The sequence below is a fragment of the Brienomyrus brachyistius genome, chromosome 19 (assembly GCF_023856365.1).
Source record: "Brienomyrus brachyistius isolate T26 chromosome 19, BBRACH_0.4, whole genome shotgun sequence".
In the NCBI taxonomy this organism is placed as follows: Eukaryota; Metazoa; Chordata; class Actinopteri; order Osteoglossiformes; family Mormyridae; genus Brienomyrus; species Brienomyrus brachyistius.
This window is the reverse complement of record NC_064551.1, coordinates 601,627-622,909: the sequence shown is the minus strand read 5'-3', so window position 1 is coordinate 622,909 and position 21,283 is coordinate 601,627. Positions and strand designations below refer to the sequence as shown.

Sequence of the window (21,283 nt, the reverse complement as noted above, 5' to 3'; positions counted from 1 at the left end):
AAAACTTTACTTCCACCCTGAAGATTGGCTAACGTTCACGGCTTTTGCTTTGATTTTAGGGGAAATAACATATTAAAACATCAGAACTAAAGACCGCATACGGGGTAGCAGGTTACAGCAAGACTCTTTGTATTTAAACAAGGTGGTCGTGTTCTCGTTATGTCATCCCCCAATTTTTAAAACGGATTAACCTCGAGTTCATTAAAGCACACTTGAGACCTTATCTAAGTACCCGCGCTACTCCTTTATACATTACCCTGATAATGCATAATGTCATAAACCGAACGATATGCAAGATGTTAAAAGTGCAATAAAGTTATAAAATGAAATAGATAAAATAAATTTAAAACGAAGTAGAAATGATTATTACCAGTGCTCCGTTCATTACACACTTTCTTTTCTTGTTTCGGGCGACGTGACATAATGGATGCTTAATTCTGATGTCGCCTACAATCACAGTTATGCCAATTATTTGGCTACAAGGTACAGCTCGAAACCATTTTTGCCTTACCTTGATATTCGTTGTTTTATAATTATTATTGATAAAAAATAATTTCTAAATCTATATCTCCCAACAGATGTCCTCTTTTAAGCTTTGTCAGTTCTTCTCGGTTTTCCTTCATTTTTCAAATGACAACTAAAATTTGAGACAAATGTAATTCCTACATGATGATATGTGTGGACAGCCGAACATAATTGTTCATTGCTTCCCATGAATCTCCAAATGTTTTAGTACACACATTCAAGTGGTCTTGTACCATTGTCATCATCTGAGATCAGTTTCATTTGCTTTCATTTTGTTGGTCAAATAGATTAGATTCCCATTGTAATAATTACAAATGCAAAACTATATATGAAACTCATCATGATATAAGCCACCAGGCACCAAACACCTTAACCAACCTTTCAGAATGAAATTCAATAATACATCCAAAGATCTGCAGTGATGTGGAATTCTTGTATTTTTGGTTCCCAAAGTACACGACTTTCTTGCCATTTTGCAGTGTTATGTAACTTGTGTATTTGCTATTTATTGCACTGCATTTCGAAATCTGAAACATGCACACATACTTTCTCTTGGCAGTGAACTTTACACACTAATGTAGAGCTTTGCACTGGTGAAACTAGTATCTATGACAAGAAATAAAATTAGTTTTCTTAGAAAAAAGATCGGTCAGAAAGAATGACAAGACGGGAAACTTTCATTCAGAACTGAGCTCAGGCGCATACAGACACTGACAGGCCGACAATATATCTAAACATTTTGACTCTCAAAGTTAAAATGATGCTGATGGTAATGAAAACTTCATTGATAGAATCTTTTGCTTTTCAGACGAGTTAAGTTGTTTTGGGTGAGTTACAGCATTTACAGGTTAACCACACAGGCTACCAGCAGTAAAACTCACCAACCATTGTCTTATAGTAAACGCATCCCTGTCATCCGGACTGAACCCTACTGACTTAGGGTTGTAAAGCCTCATGTACTGCCAACAGGATTAGGGCACACCCTCATTACAGTATCACTGCAGCAGGGAATTTAAAGTGTGTCGAGAAATCTGTATGGACTTGAAATCAGATCCTTTATATTTATGGTACTTATTTGTGAGAAGGATCTGGACAAGCATCGAAAACAGATTCGCAACACAAGGTCAAATAAAGGGGAAAGGCAATACTACAGAAAGGAACAACTTCAGAAAATCCAGCAGTTGGGTGCAGGACCATTCAGAAGTAACCTTCCTACCGAGGAATGCATCAAGAACCCAGTATTTGGAAATGTGTGTAAAACCAGTTGCTCGACAACTACAATTGTAGTTAATAAAAAAAGTACCTAGATCTAAACCACCTGCAAAATATGAGCTCGCTGAAACAAAATAACCCCCCACCATTATCAAACACCCACAGATAATTGAGGAGCCTTTAGGATCCTTAACCCCCCCCTTCCAGAAATTCACGTGAAGAAGTCTCCGAAATAACCCAGAATTGATGAACCACTAGCCTTCTAGTAAGCTCAGAACATCCCAATTAGTCATTCCTAATTTAGCATACAACCACAATACAAAATCGTTTAAATGTGAGAAACTACATAAGGGCATCAGCTCCTTTCTGACTTTGTGTGTGGCTCTTAAAAGAGCCTTTGGTTTCTTTTGCAAAGCGGCAGGGGCTTTACTTGGAGCTGGTGTACTTGGTGACAGCCTTGGTTCCCTCGGACACGGCGTGCTTGGCCAACTCGCCAGGAAGCAGAAGGCGCACGGCTGTCTGGATCTCCCTGGAAGTGATGGTGGAGCGCTTGTTGTAGTGAGCCAGGCGGGACGCCTCACCGGCAATGCGCTCGAAGATATCATTGACGAAAGAATTCATGATACCCATGGCCTTGGAAGAAATACCAGTGTCTGGATGAACCTGCTTCAGGACCTTGTACACATAAATGGCGTAGCTCTCCTTCCTGGTCCTCTTGCGCTTCTTTCCCCCCTTTCCGGCAGTCTTCGTCACTGCCTTCTTCGAGCCCTTTTTGGGCGCAGACTTCGCTGGCTCAGGCATATTTTTACTCAATACCAAACACGAGCAATGGCGAACAGGATAACTCGACCTCTTTATATAATGATGCTATGCAAATCAGGCAGGAAACCTCTGAGAGTCTTTTCATTGGACAGTAAAAGACCGCCAAATGGCATTCAAACTCTATTGGCTAAGTCCTGCTCCTTTCACGAAGCCCTTTTTCTTACACACAGCCATTTTGCACTCCGGAATTCAAAAAGTAAAATGGTATTATTTTTATGAATTTACTAGTAAAATAGTATTTATTTAATAGTATGCATTTTATTTTGTTGCCTTTAGCCATTTTAACATAGGCTGACCTTCGAGCACGGTTAACAAGCACCATATAATTCTCCATATAATTGTTGGCCTCAAACATATTTTGATCCCTCCAAGACTTTGCGAATCTGCCACTGCAGAAATCAACACAAATTAACTTCTCTGCAGGTAACACGGACACAACGAACACTTCTCATTTACGAAAAAAGCCGAAGCACAAGCCGTTTAATTGAAGCATTTCAGCACAAATGAGGAGTCGACACTATATTGTCGTGCCAATGTAGTTGATCAAACGATTCACGGCCACACTTCCATGGTTGTTAATCAGCCTAATAAAACAGTAACCCGAACAGAAATGGTGACCTGAGCCGGCAGAAAAACTGCGCTTATTGGGGCGGATTCTATTCCACTTTATTTAATGAAAAGTCTTCAAAATAAAGTTCATAAACTCGCATTTTTTGCCGGTTCCCGGGTCTCATGCATTTTACACCCTACACCAGTTATATATCAACATCGATAAGGAGATATAGATTCAAGCGTTTTGCTCGGCAAAATTGCTAGTTCATTCTCACACCATTGTCTCTAAGCGAAACACCCAGTTATAGCACACAATACTTGATTTGCCTTTTTAGTGCGAAGTGGGCGGCTCTGAAAAGAGCCTTTGGGTTTGTAGGTTCACTCGCTGTTGCTTTCACGCTTAACCGCCGAAACCGTACAGAGTGCGGCCCTGGCGCTTGAGAGCGTACACGACATCCATAGCGGTGACGGTCTTCCTCTTGGCGTGTTCGGTGTAGGTAACGGCGTCGCGAATGACGTTCTCCAGGAACACCTTCAGCACACCACGGGTTTCTTCATAGATCAGACCGGAGATACGCTTGACACCACCTCGGCGGGCAAGACGGCGAATAGCTGGCTTAGTAATACCCTGGATGTTGTCACGAAGGACTTTGCGATGGCGCTTAGCGCCTCCCTTTCCAAGCCCTTTACCTCCCTTTCCACGACCAGACATAGCTAATTCTGCGTTCAAAGCGAAAGCAAATTAAGGTTGTGCCGTCCATGTTCTGTTATACACATAAGGACTACCTGATTGAAACCATATAGCAACTTTAAGACTGATTGGTCGCCTCCGCCCACACGTTCTTCCGCAAACGGTTCTCTATTTGTCGATCCTTTTTTCTTGTCACCTTTTTCAAAATCATTATTACTACTACTGCACTTTTGGTCCTACAACTAATACTGGAATACATGATTTAGTGTCCACATATGCATGACAGGGCATCTAACAATATTCTCCATCCCCTTTTTGTGCAAAGTGGGTTGAAGGAACAGAGCCCAATGCATTATTTGTTATTCTGCGAATGAACGCTGATGGGTTATGATTAGAATGCAGTATTATGGGTCCATCGGGGGAACTGAAGTACACATCAGTGCCTCATTCTCAATGGTACAGTAGCCGAACTGATTAAAAAATTTAAACGGACAGATGAAATCAGGAACAGCTAACAGAGCTTCACTGCAGAGCAAGGGCTTCACACTGTCAAACCCCTCCTGGTAAAGGAGACTAAGGGGGGACATGATCTAGGTATAAGATTCCTAACTGGTCTGGATGCTGTTTAGCCAAATGGCTATTTCGATATTCAACATTTTAAAATGAATTAGAGAACACTTCTTTACACAGCGTGTAGAGTATGGAATAGTCTTCCTGTTCATGTAGTGCAGGCTAAAACCCTGGGTTCCTTTAAATCAGAGCTAGATAAGATTAACAGCTCTGAGCTATTATGGTCTCCTCTTGTTTGTAAATTTCTCATGTTCTTATTAGCAGCACCAGTAATTGCATACAACTTACCCGCTAAGGTATGACCTTTTCCTTGACCTACGTTCTTCCCCAAGTAGGTCACCTTAGCCTTGGAAAACTGACACTTCATCAGCTTGAGTGTTAAACGGGCCACATCCAGCCACTGGAAAACCTGATGGACTGTTGCTAGATGACCTATGAACTGGAAAATACCATGACATTATGAAGACAGGAGAAGTCTGTGACGAGACCCATGCCCAGCCCAGCATCCCGTCAAGTTAAAACTCGGTCACCTGTCTTAAACTCACTCAGATAACGTGTCTGACTAATGATCAGAAGATTCTAGGTTCAACTTCTGGCCGACTCAGGCATCGCTTTTGAGGAAATTGCAGGTTCCTCCAGCGATTCTTAGGACTTTTTACTCCGGTGATGTGGAAGGATATCCTGAGCCAAACATCACATCCTGGTATAAAAACAGCTGTGTACAGGACATTAAGGGACTATAGAGAGTGATTCAGGCAGCCAGACTAACACTCGCTATGATGATCCCTCAGCGCATCCATCAGAGGATTACCAATGTCCAACAACTAGAGAGAAGAAATTGCAAGTAAAATATTACGGACATTTCCTTATCAGTGCACTCACACAATATGCTCATCAGAAATTCATGTCTGTTACACACACACAGAAGCAGCTCCTTACACTTTGCTTGTCACTTGTAATAGAACCCAGCACATTTTGTTCCAGAAACTGCTTGATATTTGCTTGACAGAAGACAAATAAAACAATGAACCAAATTCACAACCTTAGCATTTATTTATGAACGATAAACAGGAACACCAAATAAAAGTCTCCGGCTGGTTGATATAGCGATTAAATGTTGGGGCAACCCAGAGAAACACAAATCAAGGACTCGAGTTATCAAATCACACGACTTTTGCTCTCTTGGGGAAAACATGGTCGGCTCTTAAAAGAGCCTTTTGATTGATAATGCAATGCGACATTTACTTGGTCTTCGCCGGCTTCTCGGTCTTCTTGGGCAGCAGCACAGCCTGGATGTTGGGCAGCACGCCGCCCTGAGCGATAGTCACACCGCCCAGCAGTTTGTTCAGCTCTTCGTCGTTACGAACGGCAAGCTGCAGATGACGAGGAATGATGCGCGTCTTCTTGTTGTCGCGGGCAGCGTTACCAGCCAACTCCAGGATTTCAGCAGTGAGATACTCGAGCACAGCAGCCAAATAGACTGGAGCTCCAGCACCAACTCGCTGAGCATAGTTCCCTTTACGGAGCAGCCTGTGGACACGGCCGACAGGGAACTGCAAGCCAGCCCTGGAAGAACGAGTCTTGGCTTTAGCGCGAGCTTTGCCGCCAGTTTTACCCCTACCACTCATTTTATCGCACTCTAAAAACGAACAACAACACTTTTCCTTTTGGGCTTCTTCACTTATATGACATACAGCCATTTCATTGGCTGCACCCGATCATGTGAATTTGTCCAATCAAATCGAAGGAATGAACCAGCCAAACGGTGAACGTTGGTGTAGTAAAGTTAGAAGCAGATCGTCTGCTTAACAAGTGCTTAAGGCGTTTATTAAATTGATTCTCTTTAAAAATTGCGAATTTTTATTTTCATTATTTAAGTAAAACAAGATTTTTTTTAAATAATTTTATGTAATTTTGACTATGAACTATCTATCTATCTATCTATCTATCTATCTATCTAATGATTTGTTTTGTTTATGCGCATATTCTCACATTTACACAGTAACATTTATTAACGGTAATTCACCTTGATTCATACCTAGTTGTTTTCCAAATTAAACAAAATTATTTATTCAAAACGGCACAGTAACACAATAATGTTTTCACTATTGCTTCCCACATCTAGGATTGGGGTTCGAACACTGACTGACCCCATCGCAGTTGCCCCCTGCCCCAGACCCTGCCAGGTTCTGAGGAATGCTCAAGGCAGATCACGACCCTGCATTGAAAACTAAGTATAGAAATTATACGAAAACGACATTGCCCATATTTAATGGTTAAATGGATTAACAACTGCCACAAGGTGGCAGCAAAGACTACTAAATGAAACATGTAGCATTAGCTAGAAGACAATGCAGATTATATTTCAAACAGATATACTGAACATTTTATAAATATATTTCCGTTAAGGGTCTGTTGGACATGTAATTATGTACAGCCGATTACAGTAATTATGTTACCGAAAACGCCATGTGCATTTCCATGAATGAGTCGTTTCACATTGCAATCTAGTTACTTTAAGTATCATTATTTCCACTATTACATATACGGAGACAGCGAGTCTGCTCTGTTCGTAATCAATCAGTTTTCAAACACGTGCCTTCTTACATAGACAGTACTCCCTTTGAGCAGGTGCGCTGTCTTTGAGTGCGGTGGTGTGCTAGGAGGCACGATAGACGAGGGATGCAGGAGAAAGCCACAAAAGGGCAGCGTCATTAAGTAAAAAGACTGGGGAAACCCAGAAAGGGCGGACGACGTGGAGGAAGCGCTCAGCAGGAAAATGGGGGCGGCGCTGCAGTCACTGGGGACGACTATACGCTCTCCGTTGTCTGGTGGCGTAACGCTGACTGTCTCTATGTCCGCCTATGGCGTCACAGCATGTGGACTTTTTTTTCGTGTTTTTTTTTGGGATATCATGTGTGTCTGAAATGTTCATTAAAATTGTAATGCAAAATAAAAAGAAGTGTAGGCACTGTTTTCTTTTTAAAATATCGCAATTCTGCCTCACGATATACGTGCTTAGTAGAAGATGAGATGTAATAATTTCTATGTTAATAACACTAACCTCGTGATGCAGCATCCATCCATCCATCCATTTTCCAAACCGCTTATCCTATTGGGTCGCGGTCGTGATGCAGCAATATAATAAAATACATTCAGCATTCAGGAAGCGTATGATTAAAATATTATGTGCTGTGTTATGCAAGAGATATTAGATACGTTACGTGTAACCTTTAAATTGCATGCATCTAAAGGTTTTGGGGAGAAACGTGTCATTGCGGGAGTTTTTAAATCAAAGCCTTTTTAAATGTTAGGTAAAATTATTGTAAAGTTTTTTTTTTAAAATATTACAAATCGAATGATATATGTAATGGGCGCCTTCTGTATTTCTTAAACATGCCTTACAACGAACTATAGAATCTCCCAGTTGAAGATACTGATTTTGTGAAGAGCTCTGAATGAAGACACGGTTTTGTTTAAGAGCAAAACTCAAAATACAATAAATAGCTTGAAATTAACTGGAATTTGCTCTTCTTCTGGACCGTAACAAGCATCACGGCTTCCCCACTTTTTGTGTATTTATTAATACAGGGCTATGTAATCAATGTATCCTTGATGAAGCGTTTTGAAAAGTGACTTTTGGCACAAATGATCTGTCTGGTGCTGTTCCACTAGGCATCGGCACTGTTGCTCCATGGTCTTGGCACATCCGCTAGTTGCCATGGAGATTCCACACCAGAGAGCTGAAGAGGCACCATTTTAAAAGAGATAATTAATAACAAAAGATTACAGGAATAAAGCAGCCCGCTGTTCAGTGAAGGGGACTGGCTACGCACACAAATTAATGGGGGCACACAGGAACACTGAGACTCAAGGATCAGATAATATTCTTTACTCAGTGCATATCAATTAGATACTGACTCTGCTTCCTCGGTTTATGTGTGTTTGGTGCCGGCTCAGCAATTTCAATGAGTAGTGATTTAAGTAGACTGTAAATGGCAACTAGCTCTTGCATACTTATTAATTCCTTGAAGGCAGATGGTGCACATGCAGACGTACATGTTCTTCTGTACATGTACATGGTTCTTGTTGTGTCTGCATGTGTGTCTCTAACTGGTATAAACAGCATAAATGATACATTGACGAAGACATGCATCTACAAAAGCACACTCACCATGAAGTGGAGTTAATATGGGGCAAAAGTGAAGAGATCATTACAAATGTATCACAGGCTTTCAATGGGGTTTCCATTGATACAAGGAACGGAATCACAGAAACACCATGCTGCTCATTGTGTGATTTCAATGGTGCGAGAATCTTTGACCAGCTATATAACTTAGGTACATATTTTCCAATATAACGGAACAGTTAAAGGAAAATAAAGATGTTAGATGTGGAAAGATAAAAGTCCCCTCTTACTCAAGTAAAATGTTACTAGACACTGTGTGGCTCTGTGGGGTAGAACTGGCTGGAAGGTTGATGGTTCGAATCCAATGGCTGGCAGAGTGATGTCACTCCTGGGCTTATTAGTAAAATCCTTAGTCCTTCGAGCTCCAGGGACAGGCTAACCCTAAATGTAGAACTTTATTAATTAGAAATTTCTCTTTTAATCACAACAGATTGATGGTCCTGGCGATTCATCTGGAAGACTTGGGAACTTTGTGTCTTCGTCATACTGTTTTCACAGAGTTTGCTCAGCTAGCAGCTTCCTCTCTGTACGTGTCAGTGGTCTGGACTGTGCTCCAGACTCTCCCAGCAGGGGTGTGCACTTCTAGCCCATAGTTCAGACTCTTCTGGAAGATCTGTGCAACAGCGTGTGAACATGCAATCTGTGGATGACAGACTGTTATAGGAACCAGCAAATCCTCACAGTCAACATCACTTCTTACAGGAATGGCAGTTCTATCATTATTTATCTTAGGTAATTAAAGTAAATTTCAGTTTTGACATAATGAAAAAATAGATTTTAACGTTGACTGTTCCAACAATATTTTAAAGGTGGCCTAATGCTGCAGTGCTGCAGTGATGCAGTGGTACAGTGCTGCCTCACCCTTTCAGCCCGTTGCCCCAGCATTTAACGCCTTTTTTTTCACAGTCCTGAAACACGCCATTAAGTGAACTGGTAAACCTGTAAATCAGCCATAGCGTGTGAGTGTCTGCCATGCCTTCTGCCCTGTGCTTACTGGGATGGATCCGGAGATCCCAGCAACCTTGTACTGGATAAGCAACTGGCTCCAGCAGAAAGGCAACAGCAAGGGAAAAATACAAAAATTAAGATGCATTACTTAGGATTGGGTCAGTTTATGGGAATGTTACTTCTTACTCTGACCTATGATGGTTAAAAGGTTTCTTTATATTCTTAGAAAATAGAAACTTTCCCACCTGTCTGTGCATCACACGTAAAATCTGTCTGTGTCTCTTAAGGTTACAAGCTGGCAGAATCCCAATTGTACCATTCCATTCAAGCCCTTGGAGTCCCCTGTTAGAGATGGGGGGGGTGTTGTGCATCATTCTCATCCATTTGGGAAGCCAAGGGGGCATCATTTGACTCAGCTGTCTGGCTCAAGAAGAGCCACGTTTCCGGAATGTGTGACTTGCCTTTAATTTGACCATGATTTTTTTAAGCAAAATTGTATGAAAATACTAAATAAAATCATTGAGGACAATTTCTTTTTGAATCTACTCGGTTGTAATAAACAAAAACGTCCCCCCCAAAATAATAGGCCTCGTTCTGTAGGAGCTTCTGAAGCTGGAAGCCCAGTGTGTCCGTGCTGCTTCCAGTCTGTCTGTGCTGCTTCCAGTGTGTCCAGGCAGCTTCCAGTGTGTCCATGCTGCTTCCAGTGTGTTTGTGCTGCTTCCAGTGCGTCAGTGCTGCTTCCAGTGTGTCCAGGCAGCTTCCAGTGTGTTTGTGCTGCTTCCAGTGTGTCCGTGCTGCTTCCAGTGTGTTTGTGCTGCTTCCAGTGCGTCCGGGCTGCTTTCAGTGTGTCCATGCTGATTCCAGTGTGTCCGTGCTGCTTCCAGTGTGAATGAGTCATTTATCACTGGCTTGTCAGTATCCTCCATGTAATGCGGCAGACAGGGAGCTCTTCTGCCACACGCACACACGAACGCATACACACACACATACACACATTACCATGCGCACACACACGGCTTTGTAATTACATCTATGTGGGGACTCTACATCCATCTCTATGGGGAAAACTCTAATCTCACCATGACGCCCGTAACCCTACCCAGCGCTAACCTTAACCATAAATAACCAAACAAAATATGTCTTTTGACAATTTTACTTTTTTGATTGCAGTCGCAGATTTTATTATTTTTAAAAAAAAAAAGGTCACTACAACGTCAAAATGGCAGGTTTTTATCAAAAGCTGCATATGGGCAGAGTGGGGACAGGGCCCCTGCATGGCCACATCACCTGCTTCTCTTTAGTTTTAATGTCTTACAGTTAAACTCTGAAAAGGATGTGAAGAGGACTCTCCTTCTGGTTGTCTGAGACTGTGCGCATTACATTTCTGATGAATAGGGAAAATGATCCCTTAGGTCACTGTGTCTCCAGTGGTCGTCTGTGGCCAGTGGGAGGTAAACGCATCTTTAACTTGGCTGCTAGTAAACATTTAACGCCTCTGTCTGCTACAGAACGTTCTGCCCAGTGTGAACAAGCAGTTCGGTAACAGGCCTCCTGCAGTATGATAGTACATAGTGCAGGTTTCACATGCAACAGATCTCTTGGCTTTTGGCGTTTCTGCTTGGGTACTGAAGGACTCTGACACGTCTCGGGGTACTTGGCGTGGTTTAAGATGTATTCATGAATAAGCCAAGAATTCAGCTTCGGTTAATTCAATGTTAAGGGCAGCTCCTTCCAGCAGAATAGCGGAACATATATTCTTATGCCTGGGAGAAAGGGTGGGTTTGCGGTCAGGGGAGGGGAGAGGTGTCGCGCTGCAGGAGCTGATTGCGGAGCAAATGCAGGTTGTGTGGTGGAGGATTTTCAAATTCAAATGCAGCTACACTATTTATCCACATTTCTGCATGCAAGAGACTGTCGCAGACCTGAGCTGTCAGTATGAATGGGACTAATGTTTTATTTTGCCAACCCGCTGCTAGTAAAGTACTGTTACAGTTTTATGCTTCAAGAAAAATGTGACGGTCTGGAAACCTCACTAATGAAATAGTTGATTAGAAGGCAACTGCATTTCTGGCCAAGTAACATGATATTGACTGTAAACAGCCAGCTCACCTAACCTCTCTAAATCATAAAATTAACCTACATGGTGTTTTGTATACAACTGGCTTTTGCAGGCAATAATCAAGATTTTTTTTTTCTCAACCATCGATGGTTTCTGAGACTTGGGCAGGTAAATTAGCAACTAGCATCTCAAATCTGTGACTGAAGAATTTTACAGCGACATTAGCTATTGGGCAGTGAGGCGGCAAAGGATTATGGGAAGTGGAATACAGCACTGGAGTGGTGAGAGAGAAGGTCCCAATGAAGCTTAAATGACGTGACTGAGAGGAAGCAGGGAAACTCTGTGCGTTCAGGAAGACTGTCCTTCAGAGCACTGTCCGTGTTCTGGCAGTGTGAGTAAGTGCTTCTCAATAAGGAAAGAATGAATCACTTTATTTATAAGTTACATTTAAAGATGCCTTGTGTCAATCAAAGTGCTATACAGAATACCAATAAAGCACAGAAATGAATAAAAAAAACATATATATATATATATATATATATATATATATATATATATTTGTCTGTGTGGATTATGTTTATATTACATTGTGGGGACCAAATTGTGGGAAAATGATACTCAGTCTTGTGGCAGATGTTTCATGTATGAAGGCAACAAACCTTGATTCTATGTGCAGGTATTAATATCTGTTCGCTGACCAAATAAAATAAAATAACTTAATTGTCATTAAGAAAAATGGAACTATGATTCATTCACTTTTTCATCTAGACATGCATGAAGGTTTTCTCATGAATAGGAGTCAGATGGATTAAGAGGGAGATAAAGTTATTTAGCATCTGCATAACAGTGAAAGGCAATATTAAATGACAAAAGTGTAACAGTTGCATCCCATGAACTTTTAAGTAAGCATTCTGTGCCATAGATCAGTCCTGGACGTCGTCTGAGCCCTGAGAAAAACAAGAGAACCAGGCATACAGGAACCTTCTGGAACATCATACCTGGAGACAGACATTTGACACCACAAAGACGGAACGGGGCCTGAATTCTATTCGGGAAATAAATAAGTAAAGAGGGAAATGCTACCAGAAGGAGACGAAAAGCAATGTCCTTGAGGATCGGCTGTCCTGGACAGAAGCCATTGTGTGAAAGCATTTGCACATCCATCCCTAGAGCCCTGACACAGGTGAGTGGGGGCCACCTGCACAAAGGTTACACACCGACACTGCCGGATGCGGGCTCAGCCGCAGGGCCACTGCACAAAGGTTACACACCGACACTGCCGGATGCGGGCTCAGCCGCAGGGCCACTGCACAAAGGTTACACACCGACACTGCCGGATGTGGGCTCAGCCGCAGGGCCACTGCACAAAGGTTACACACCGACACTGCCGGATGCGGGCTCAGCCGCAGGGCCACTGCACAAAGGTTACACACCGACACTGCCGGATGCGGGCTCAGCCGCAGGGCCACTGCACAAAGGTTACACACCGACACTGCCGGATGCGGGCTCAGTCGCAGGGCCACTGCACAAAGGTTACACACCGACACTGCCGGATGCGGGCTCAGCCGCAGGGCCACTGCACCCCTTCTTCAGCTGGGTATCCCCTATTTGTTAGTGGTCTGGGTCGTGCCAGTGTTGCGAGCCCCTGGTATCACTGAGGAGAGGCAGTTCCTTTGGGTAGTTAACCTGACATCCCCAGCAGGTGGCGACGCGGCTATGGGTGTTTTTCCTTAACTATTGTAAGTCCTGATTGTTTGTTCTCTTCACGCTTGGCTCCATCCTCATTTTAGGTACCAAACTTTCAGGGATTTTTGGCCTAGTGGTGCTTTGTTTTTCTGGACCAGTCCCAGAACGCCCATTAAGGACCCACAGGTGTATAGTACTGGCCAGTGTTAAGGATGCCAGTTCATATAGCTTGATTTTTGAAGTGTGAGAGGAAACAATAGTGTAGAAGTAGGGAGAATGTGTAAGTTGTGCTGGCAACCGAAGCCCCAGCCCTGCAGTTATGATGCTGCTCTACTATCCAGTACAGCTTGAGTATGTCACTGCTTACATAAACACGGCATGGCAGCTAAAGCCATGGATACTGTAGCACAGTGAACTGTAGCACAGCCTTGCTGTTCTGCGGCGAGGGGAGGCAGAGTAGCTATATTAAGAGGACCATTTTAGACTGTGGGCCTGACTGTCTGCGCCTTATTTCCTGCCCAACAGTCAGATGATAGCAGCACACCTTCTGTGAAAATGAACAGATGTACAAACAGGAGAGTCACACAGGGAGTAGAGGCACCCAGTGACTGTAATTAACACGGGAGAGTCGGGCATTGCTGAGCGGCGTGTGATGCTGTGTGGGAGGAGGTGTGTGGGCAGGGAGTGGGCGGCAGGAATGGTATGTGTGTGTGTGCGTGTGTGTGTGTGCGTGTGTGTGTGTGTGTGTGTGTGTGTGTGTGTGTGTGTGTGTGCTGTGCTTGCAGCATTTTCTGTAGCGCCTCTCATGAGTAAATAAATGTGTGTGGTTACCCTGCTGTTCACAAAGACAATGTCAAGCACTGATAGATGGCGGTTTATTTTTCACATAAATACCGAGGAGTAATATTTGATGCAAAAATGTTGTGCATCAAATGATTGTATAATTGACACACTGATTATTTTGCTCTGACCCGGCAGTTTTCCCTGCTTCCCGGAATAAAACGCACACAAAGAAATCGATCGGTTTTGTTTCAGATGTTGGCATAATTCTGCTTCAACAGCAGTGTCGGAAGGAGTTTGACATTGGCGGGGAGCGAATTTGCATGGGGGGTGGTGCACAAATGCAATTTTAAATAATTTAAAAATAGTAAAGGCTTCATCATTTAAAATAACACTGACACTTTATGGTGCAGTTCCACAAAAAAACACATAAGTAAAAAAATAAGTGATCCATTCGAAAAAATGATTTGGTCTGATAGCTGCCTGCAGTCTCAGTCAGGCCTGTGTGTCATCCTCACGCTCTGCACGCACAGCCAATTGGCCTCAGTATCGATACGAACGCTACGAAACGCCCTCGTCAGTTTTTCTTTTCTTTTTTTTTTGGATGGGGGTGTCCCTCCTGTCCCCGCTATTTCGGACGTCTCTGGTAACTAACCATAGAAGAAAACGTACTGAGGTTCCATATCCCCCTTTTCCAAGCCGCCGCCCCGCTGCCCCCTCAGCAGCATGTAGTCCTGGCTCCCTTTCCCATGCTGGGAGGCCGTCGGCTCCTTTGGCTGAAAATCTTCTCTCACCGACTAACGAGCCACAAGTGAGTGCTTTGGTGGCTCGTTCCACTGGCTTAGTGCAGGACGGAGGTCCGGCGGGGAAATCCTGCAAAGCCACTAGCTCACATTTCCACACTGCGAACAGCACTGCGCACATACAGTAACACTATTATATGGAAGTTTAACGTTAATGATCCGCCAGCCTCGTTGGAAGTGAACCCACATCCACGGACAACCCCCCCTCTGTATTCAGCTCTGATGAAATGACGCACAGGCTCTGTTAATTGCTTACATTACAAGGTCATCCGACAGCATAGTCTTGTGTTAAAAGCACCGGCAGTGAACGTCTATTATGATGTTGCTCTGCTGTTCTCACATTAGATTAAAATTGCTTCAGCCACACCATTGATCACAGGAACTTGCCTGAATGAGAACTGGCTGCCTTTTCAATGTGAAGTAAAAGATTCCAATAACAGGCTCACGAAATGCACTGTGTTTAACACCAATCGTGTAGAGGACCTGTTTTGTTTGAGGAGAGACCAGAGGTTTGTGTCATGATACAAAGGACAAGTAAGAGCTACAGAGGAAAAAATTGAAAGTTTGAAAATCATTTGCTTGGAGAAGCCTGATACAACTGAGGAATCTCACGGGATCTAGCAAACATCTTGAGGGACATGCAGAAAGATGCCAGGAACAGACGACGGAAAATATTTTATGGCAGGAATGGAATACCAGAATAAAACTGGATGTTTGCCAACCTTGAAGGATAAACTAGCACATATGTAGAGGAAGAATTTGTGATAAATTCATATATTCTCCTTCTGGGTGAGGAGAACTGGTGCAAAAGAGAGACGATATACAGTCAATTACTCTATTGTCATAATAAGTGTTTTTTTTGGGGGGAGGGGGCATTCTCCCCCCCTAGTGAAAAATACTAATGGCTTCTTGTTTGTCACCATAAAAATTTATTTTGGAAAGATGCTAACTAAACGGCAGGCCCCCATAAGCGTTGTTTTCCCAGATGCAGTGGACCTTGGCTTTGTATGACTGATGGAATTTGTCCCTCCAGGAAAAAATAGCTGTGGATCCAAACAGAGCTGAGAGATAAACAAAAAATGACCATTTGTGAATGAAAGATTTCCTGCTGTTGAGTTCTGTCTGAGGAGGCTTTGAGGAGGTGGCTGTCCTTGCCGACAGTCTGCTCCGGTGTCCGCCGTTACCAGCCTGTGAGCTCCGCCTCGGTACCGCAGTCCGGCGCATTATCAAGCTGCCAGCGGTGTGACATAAGAACCAGGGCAACGTCATGCGGAAAAACCATGAACATAAAGCGCCTGATGTGTAGGAGGTGTGCAAATATTGCCTTGAGAAATCCATAATAACATTTTAATAATCATTCAACCTAATGTGACTCACCTTTGGGGGGGAACTAGGAGGGAAATTAAATTATGTCATAAATGGTGAGCAATTAGCAGTATTGTTAGCTGTGCTTGCATTTTCTCCTTTTTTGGGTAGCTGAATGGAATAATCTCTTTGTGTATGTTTGAACATGATCTGTTTCCATGGCAACCCCACACAGCAATGCAACTTCTATAAAAACCCACGTAGGATGGGATACGTCTAAATGATTTCTGGCTGTCTGTGACAGTGCAGGCAGTCGGTTGCAGGGGATGGACACTGCAGCTCGGTTTGTCTCTCTGTTTACAGTGGCAGGCATGTAGCCTAAATAATGGTGAATTCACTTCACAAACATGCGTTTCTGCTGCTGTTCACATGGCACCCGCTTCACTGTTATACTTTACATCTGTCTGTACTGGAAAATATTCTGAATTTTGTGAGTGCAAAAAGTATTTTAATAAATGAACCTGAATGTATTTTAGTAAAAAAAAAAAAAAAAGTGAATTAACGTCTGAAGGCTTCCATACTATCGATGTTAACATGAGGATGAGGATTCAGACTTCAGGAACCTCTGTGAATTTCACAGAAAAAGCTCAGCTGGGTACAGCAGATCCACGGCTCAGTGCCTGACAGCTCAGATCTGTCCCTGCAGGTTTGCCCATGTGCTTAGTTTTCAGGTTTAGATTGTTCAGGTGTCACTCACATCTAAGATTTGCCCTTTCTGTGAACTGGTGACCACAGAAAGTGTTTACAGTATGACTGAAGGCGTGTGTCTGTGTGTTTGTGATTATTACATTGTGCGGACTAGAGTTCAATTCCATTCACTTTATTTTTATATAGCGCCTTTCACAACAGAGTCATCCCAAGGTGCTTTACATGGATGTGTTGTGATACATTACATCATTAGAGAGTAATACAGACCAGGAAAAAGAAAGGAAAGAAATTAAATAAAGAAAGTCAGATGACAACGGAGGAGGAACCAAAATATCCCAAGTAAGGAGAAATAAAACCTCTGGGGGTCCGAGGTCAACTTGCAGTTCTATATTTAATAGGCATATTATTTGATTTCCTTTCAATCTATGTGAAATTGTATAATGATCAAAAAACAAGCATAACATTGTTTTGGGGTGAAATTTATAAATAAAGTATAATAAGCTGGCTCTGATTATATGATTTTTAAGCTGGAACTTTCTTATTGTTTAAATCCACGTGAGAATTCAACTGAATCTGCTCCTTCAGTCAGCAGTCATATATATTGCTTATTTATGTGATTTATGTGATCAATAGCCAGACAGTGGGGGGGGGGGGGAGGGGGTAGAAAACGTCATTAATGGTACATATCTATTATTTTAAGCAGGTAAAATCCTTTTTTTTGAGTTATGCAATGGCATTAGAAGGGTAAAATATCTACTAATCTATGTGCGAAAGAAACTGATTAAATATGCTGTCAGTGATGATCAATTTCTAATGCTGTTTGCAATCTGGCTTTAAAGTATTTCATAGCCAGCAGGAATCTCAATGAATTATCTTCTTTGGTTGGTAGACAGTTGTGTTTATGGGGTAAAAGAGTCGATATCTGATTTGGGCGATATTTTTACACAGCAGAGACAGGGATCGATGCCATCACTCGAGTCACAACCAGATAAATGGCCAGAGAGGGGCAGGAGCTCTGAGCAGCGCAGAGCCCATGAGGAACCTTGGGAGGGTTTCCGCAGCGAAGGCCTGTTTCGGGCTCTTTAACTGCATGGCTTTGGTATCCATGCAGGAATCGGGCTTCACACAGGACACACAGCTGTTTTGATTATTACTCTCCAGCAGCTTTAAGGTTATACACTTGGTGCACTTCATGTGATGCAAAGATGAAGGTGTTATTCCCCTTTTATGGATGCTTGGGGCAGAACATTGGTCTGTGATTTACTCTGATTCTTGCAGTCGCCCCTCCCCTTTGCTGCATCCTACTGAGGATAAATTATGGTTTTTTTTTATCACATGAAATAAGCTCTTGTAATTACTGGGGATACAAATTAGGCACCTATATGTTGTGCCTAAATGTCAGCTGCCGTTACCTGGTGGGTGCAGGGCGGCATAAGGCACCAAGCATCACCCCCTGTCACCACTGTCTTGTTAGCATGACTGCGGCTGCCACCCAATGTGAAATGTGACCCCATCAGGAAACAGGGGTGCAAGGAAAGATGCTCTGTCGCTCACTCCATCATATTAAACTTGTCTTGCATGATGAGAACCTCGTGCATAATGTGCGGAGTGATCTGAACCTGAGAATGTCGTGGCCCTGTGCTTCTCTCGCCGCCAGCAGGCTCCATTCGACCCCGTCTCCAAGGAGACGCCTGCCGCTCCATCCCCTGACCTGGTCACCTGTTAGCACCCCCTCCGTGCAGGGCTACCTGTTTCACCCCATGGCCCCGTGTCTCTTCTATCACGACCAAGTCCATCTCAGGGTCTGTCTCTGCCCGGCCATTCCTGCAGCCCCCTTTCTCCTCCCGCCACTGTCAGCCTTCCCCATGTGCCCATGTCTCTTCCACCATGAGCAGGGTCTATGAAGCCCATCTCAGGGTCCATCTCTGGCCTCGGGACCTGGCTGTCTGCTGGCTCCGGTGCCTGGCTGCAGGTCCTACCTCCCTGGCTTGTGTCGGCTGCTGATGCAGCACTAGGTGCACTTGCAGCCGCTGTGCGCCGGGCACATGTCAGAGCAGCAGCCGCAGGGCTGCCGGACTCAGCGTGAACATTCTCAGCACCCTGTCTTATTACTCTTTTCAGGTCTGTGACGACAGATGCACAACATAAGGTAAGCCCCTCTCATACTTTTCTCCTGTGAGCCACCCCACCCCCCCCCGCCCCCCCTTCCCTCCCTCCTCCATCCACTGTGCTCATTCTCCTGTGCCTTCGGCACTGCTGGGTGCTCCATGCTTTTCCAAGCTGTTTAAGGCAGCCAGGATCGAGGAAATCCTCTTCGCAATGAGCAGTGAGGCTGGGGAAACAGGGAATCACACAGGAATTCCGTAATCCCATCTACTGCGAATGAGATTTTGGCTTAATAAATGGTGAGTGTAGAGAATGCTAAAAAAATATGTAGCCTATCATTTTGCGATGTGTCTGAGCTTGTGAGGATACATATGTGGGCATGTTTGTGTGCATATATGTGGAGTTTCCCTGTTGTGGGTGCTGTGCATGCATGCCTACAGTAATCGTGTTGTGTTTAGTAGACAGTATTAAGCTGCATGTGGAAGTGAAGGAAAGCGAATGGAATGAAGAAGCTAAATTTCCAGTCATTCGATCAGATTGCAGCCTTTCAGGGTTTAAGCTGTAATTAAGGAAACATACACAAAGTCACACAGGAGAGCCGTGCTGAAGCTTAGTGTCGTAACTCTGTATGAGAAAATTGCGATAGATAGATGATAGATAGATAGATAGATAGATAGATAGATAGATAGATAGATAGATAGATAGATAGATAGATAGATAGATAGATAGATAGATAGATAGATAGATAGATAGATAGATAGATAGATAGATAGATAGATAGCAGTGACAATATATTTGTTCTGTATTGTGGTTTCCATTATTTCCTTCATGTGATCCCAGTTTACCCTGGGAAAACCTGTGAGCCTGTGAACTACAAACTAAAATGATGTTGTGGGAGGAGCCTGTGTCAGTTCCGTATTTCAAGTTCTTTCCATTAATTGCACAGAGCGGGAATTGAAAGTAGACCGTAGTTGTTTCTCAGTCGCTATTAAGATACAAATATGATAGTTAATTATCCCTCAGGTCAGGAAGTGATGCTGAAGTCCAACTACGGAAAATTTTACAGGCCAAAAGAAGCTTGTGCATTAGAGACATAAATGTGAGCATCTTTCACTCAGAATGATTTGATTGACAGCCGTCTATCAGTGACAGTATGACTGTGTTCCGCAAAATATTGTCAGCTTTGACAAACATATTCCATCAAACTGCTGTCATGCGGGGCAGCAAACCATTTGGTCCTATGACTGTTGTCCGCACTCTTATCCGCTGTTAAACAGAGGTTGCTAGGATCTTTAAGTGATCATAACACAAGCCTGCTCTGGATGTGGATTTACCCTTTGAGTGTTTACCGGGCGTCATTATACAGCACATGTTTGAAAACGGTACATCTGGCTGTAATTCCTTTCTTATATACTCATATAGGAGAACAAAATGATAAATTACACAGTGGGTGTTTGGTAACAGAAAATAGTTACTAATAGATACCCAGATTAAAAAAATGCAAATTGCTTGGCTATTTGCAAAGTTCATTTTCTTACTAGCAAACAGCTATAGTATATTTGTTGTGACATTTCGATTAGCAAATAATCTGAACATTTCATCTAACTTGAAATAATTATCGCTGAATGGTGTCCCTCCGAAAATGTCTCCTGCAATGATAATTACAATCTTCTTTCGACATTAAAAGACAAAACAAATGAATCAGTGACAGTGAAATATGAAATGCCATCGCTGCTATAGACTATATGGCCAGAGGTATTGGACAGCCCTCGTAATTACTGGGGTTTGATCATTATGCCACATCTATTGCGGACAGATGTGCAAACTTAAAGCACACAGCCATGGAATCTGCAGGAATAAACTCTGGCAGCAGAATGGATGGTTGTACCATAGAGATTAGTGACTTGGCGCTGCTGTAGGACACCTGCTGCCTTCCACCATGCCAGTTTGCCAAATTTATGCCATGCAAAAGCTCCCCTGGTGAAACACAGGAAATGCTTTCTGTACTTTTCCAGTGCAATTGCACATCCTGCAACGCAACCTCATCCCCATGCCGTACTGCCTAATTATTTATCATGTAATTCTATTCCCGTAATGTTTTGCACGGCTGTTTTTCCGAACCCAGCCCCCCATGCATCCCCCCCATGCACCCCCCACCCCCACTGTGACACAAGTTCCCTGAATACATGTGACATAAAAACTTGATCCTTGAAGTGATTATGAAGTGCAGAGGCACGGACCAAGTTCAGCGGTGAACTTTTGAGACCCACGAAGCCCCAGAAAGGAAGCCGATCAGCCGACATTAACCCCCGACCTGAATGGCAGCT

General features: G+C 43.3%; 4 protein-coding genes across 5 annotated transcripts in view; 1 reads left to right on the top strand and 3 right to left on the bottom strand.

The window, feature by feature from the left end:
• Positions 1-21,283, bottom strand: part of LOC125714377 (histone H2B 1/2) — a 105,691-nt gene that overhangs the window by 9,617 nt on the left and 74,791 nt on the right. The window contains exon 1 of one of the 2 annotated variants that reach the window (XM_048984921.1): positions 2,413-2,582. The exons of the other annotated variant lie outside the window; for it this stretch is intronic. Coding sequence (XP_048840878.1) covers positions 2,413-2,538 — 126 coding nt within the window. The 5' untranslated portion in view covers positions 2,539-2,582. Of the gene's footprint in view, positions 1-2,412; positions 2,583-21,283 lie in introns of those variants that run through there. 2 annotated transcript variants of the gene reach the window in all.
• On the bottom strand, positions 3,446-3,842 carry LOC125714394 (histone H4). The gene has a single exon (XM_048984939.1). It carries the CDS (start codon positions 3,821-3,823, stop codon positions 3,512-3,514), a length of 312 nt encoding a protein of 103 aa, XP_048840896.1. The 5' UTR covers positions 3,824-3,842; the 3' UTR covers positions 3,446-3,511.
• Positions 5,561-6,012, bottom strand: LOC125714385 (histone H2A-like). Its single transcript, XM_048984929.1, has one exon. It carries the CDS (start codon positions 5,998-6,000, stop codon positions 5,614-5,616), a length of 387 nt encoding a protein of 128 aa, XP_048840886.1. The 5' UTR covers positions 6,001-6,012; the 3' UTR covers positions 5,561-5,613.
• The window catches only part of LOC125714359 (brain-enriched guanylate kinase-associated protein-like), a 30,790-nt gene continuing 28,608 nt past the window's right edge, over positions 19,102-21,283 (top strand). The window contains exon 1 of the mRNA XM_048984889.1: positions 19,102-19,255. The gene's annotated coding sequence lies outside the window, so the exon portion shown is untranslated. The remainder of the gene's footprint in view (positions 19,256-21,283) is intronic.

Excerpts from the sequence above, each read along its gene's own strand:
- LOC125714394 (XM_048984939.1), bottom strand. The coding sequence starts at position 3,823 with ATGTCTGGTCGTGGAAAGGGAGGTAAAGGGCTTGGAAAGGGAGGCGCT.
- LOC125714385 (XM_048984929.1), bottom strand. The coding sequence starts at position 6,000 with ATGAGTGGTAGGGGTAAAACTGGCGGCAAAGCTCGCGCTAAAGCCAAG.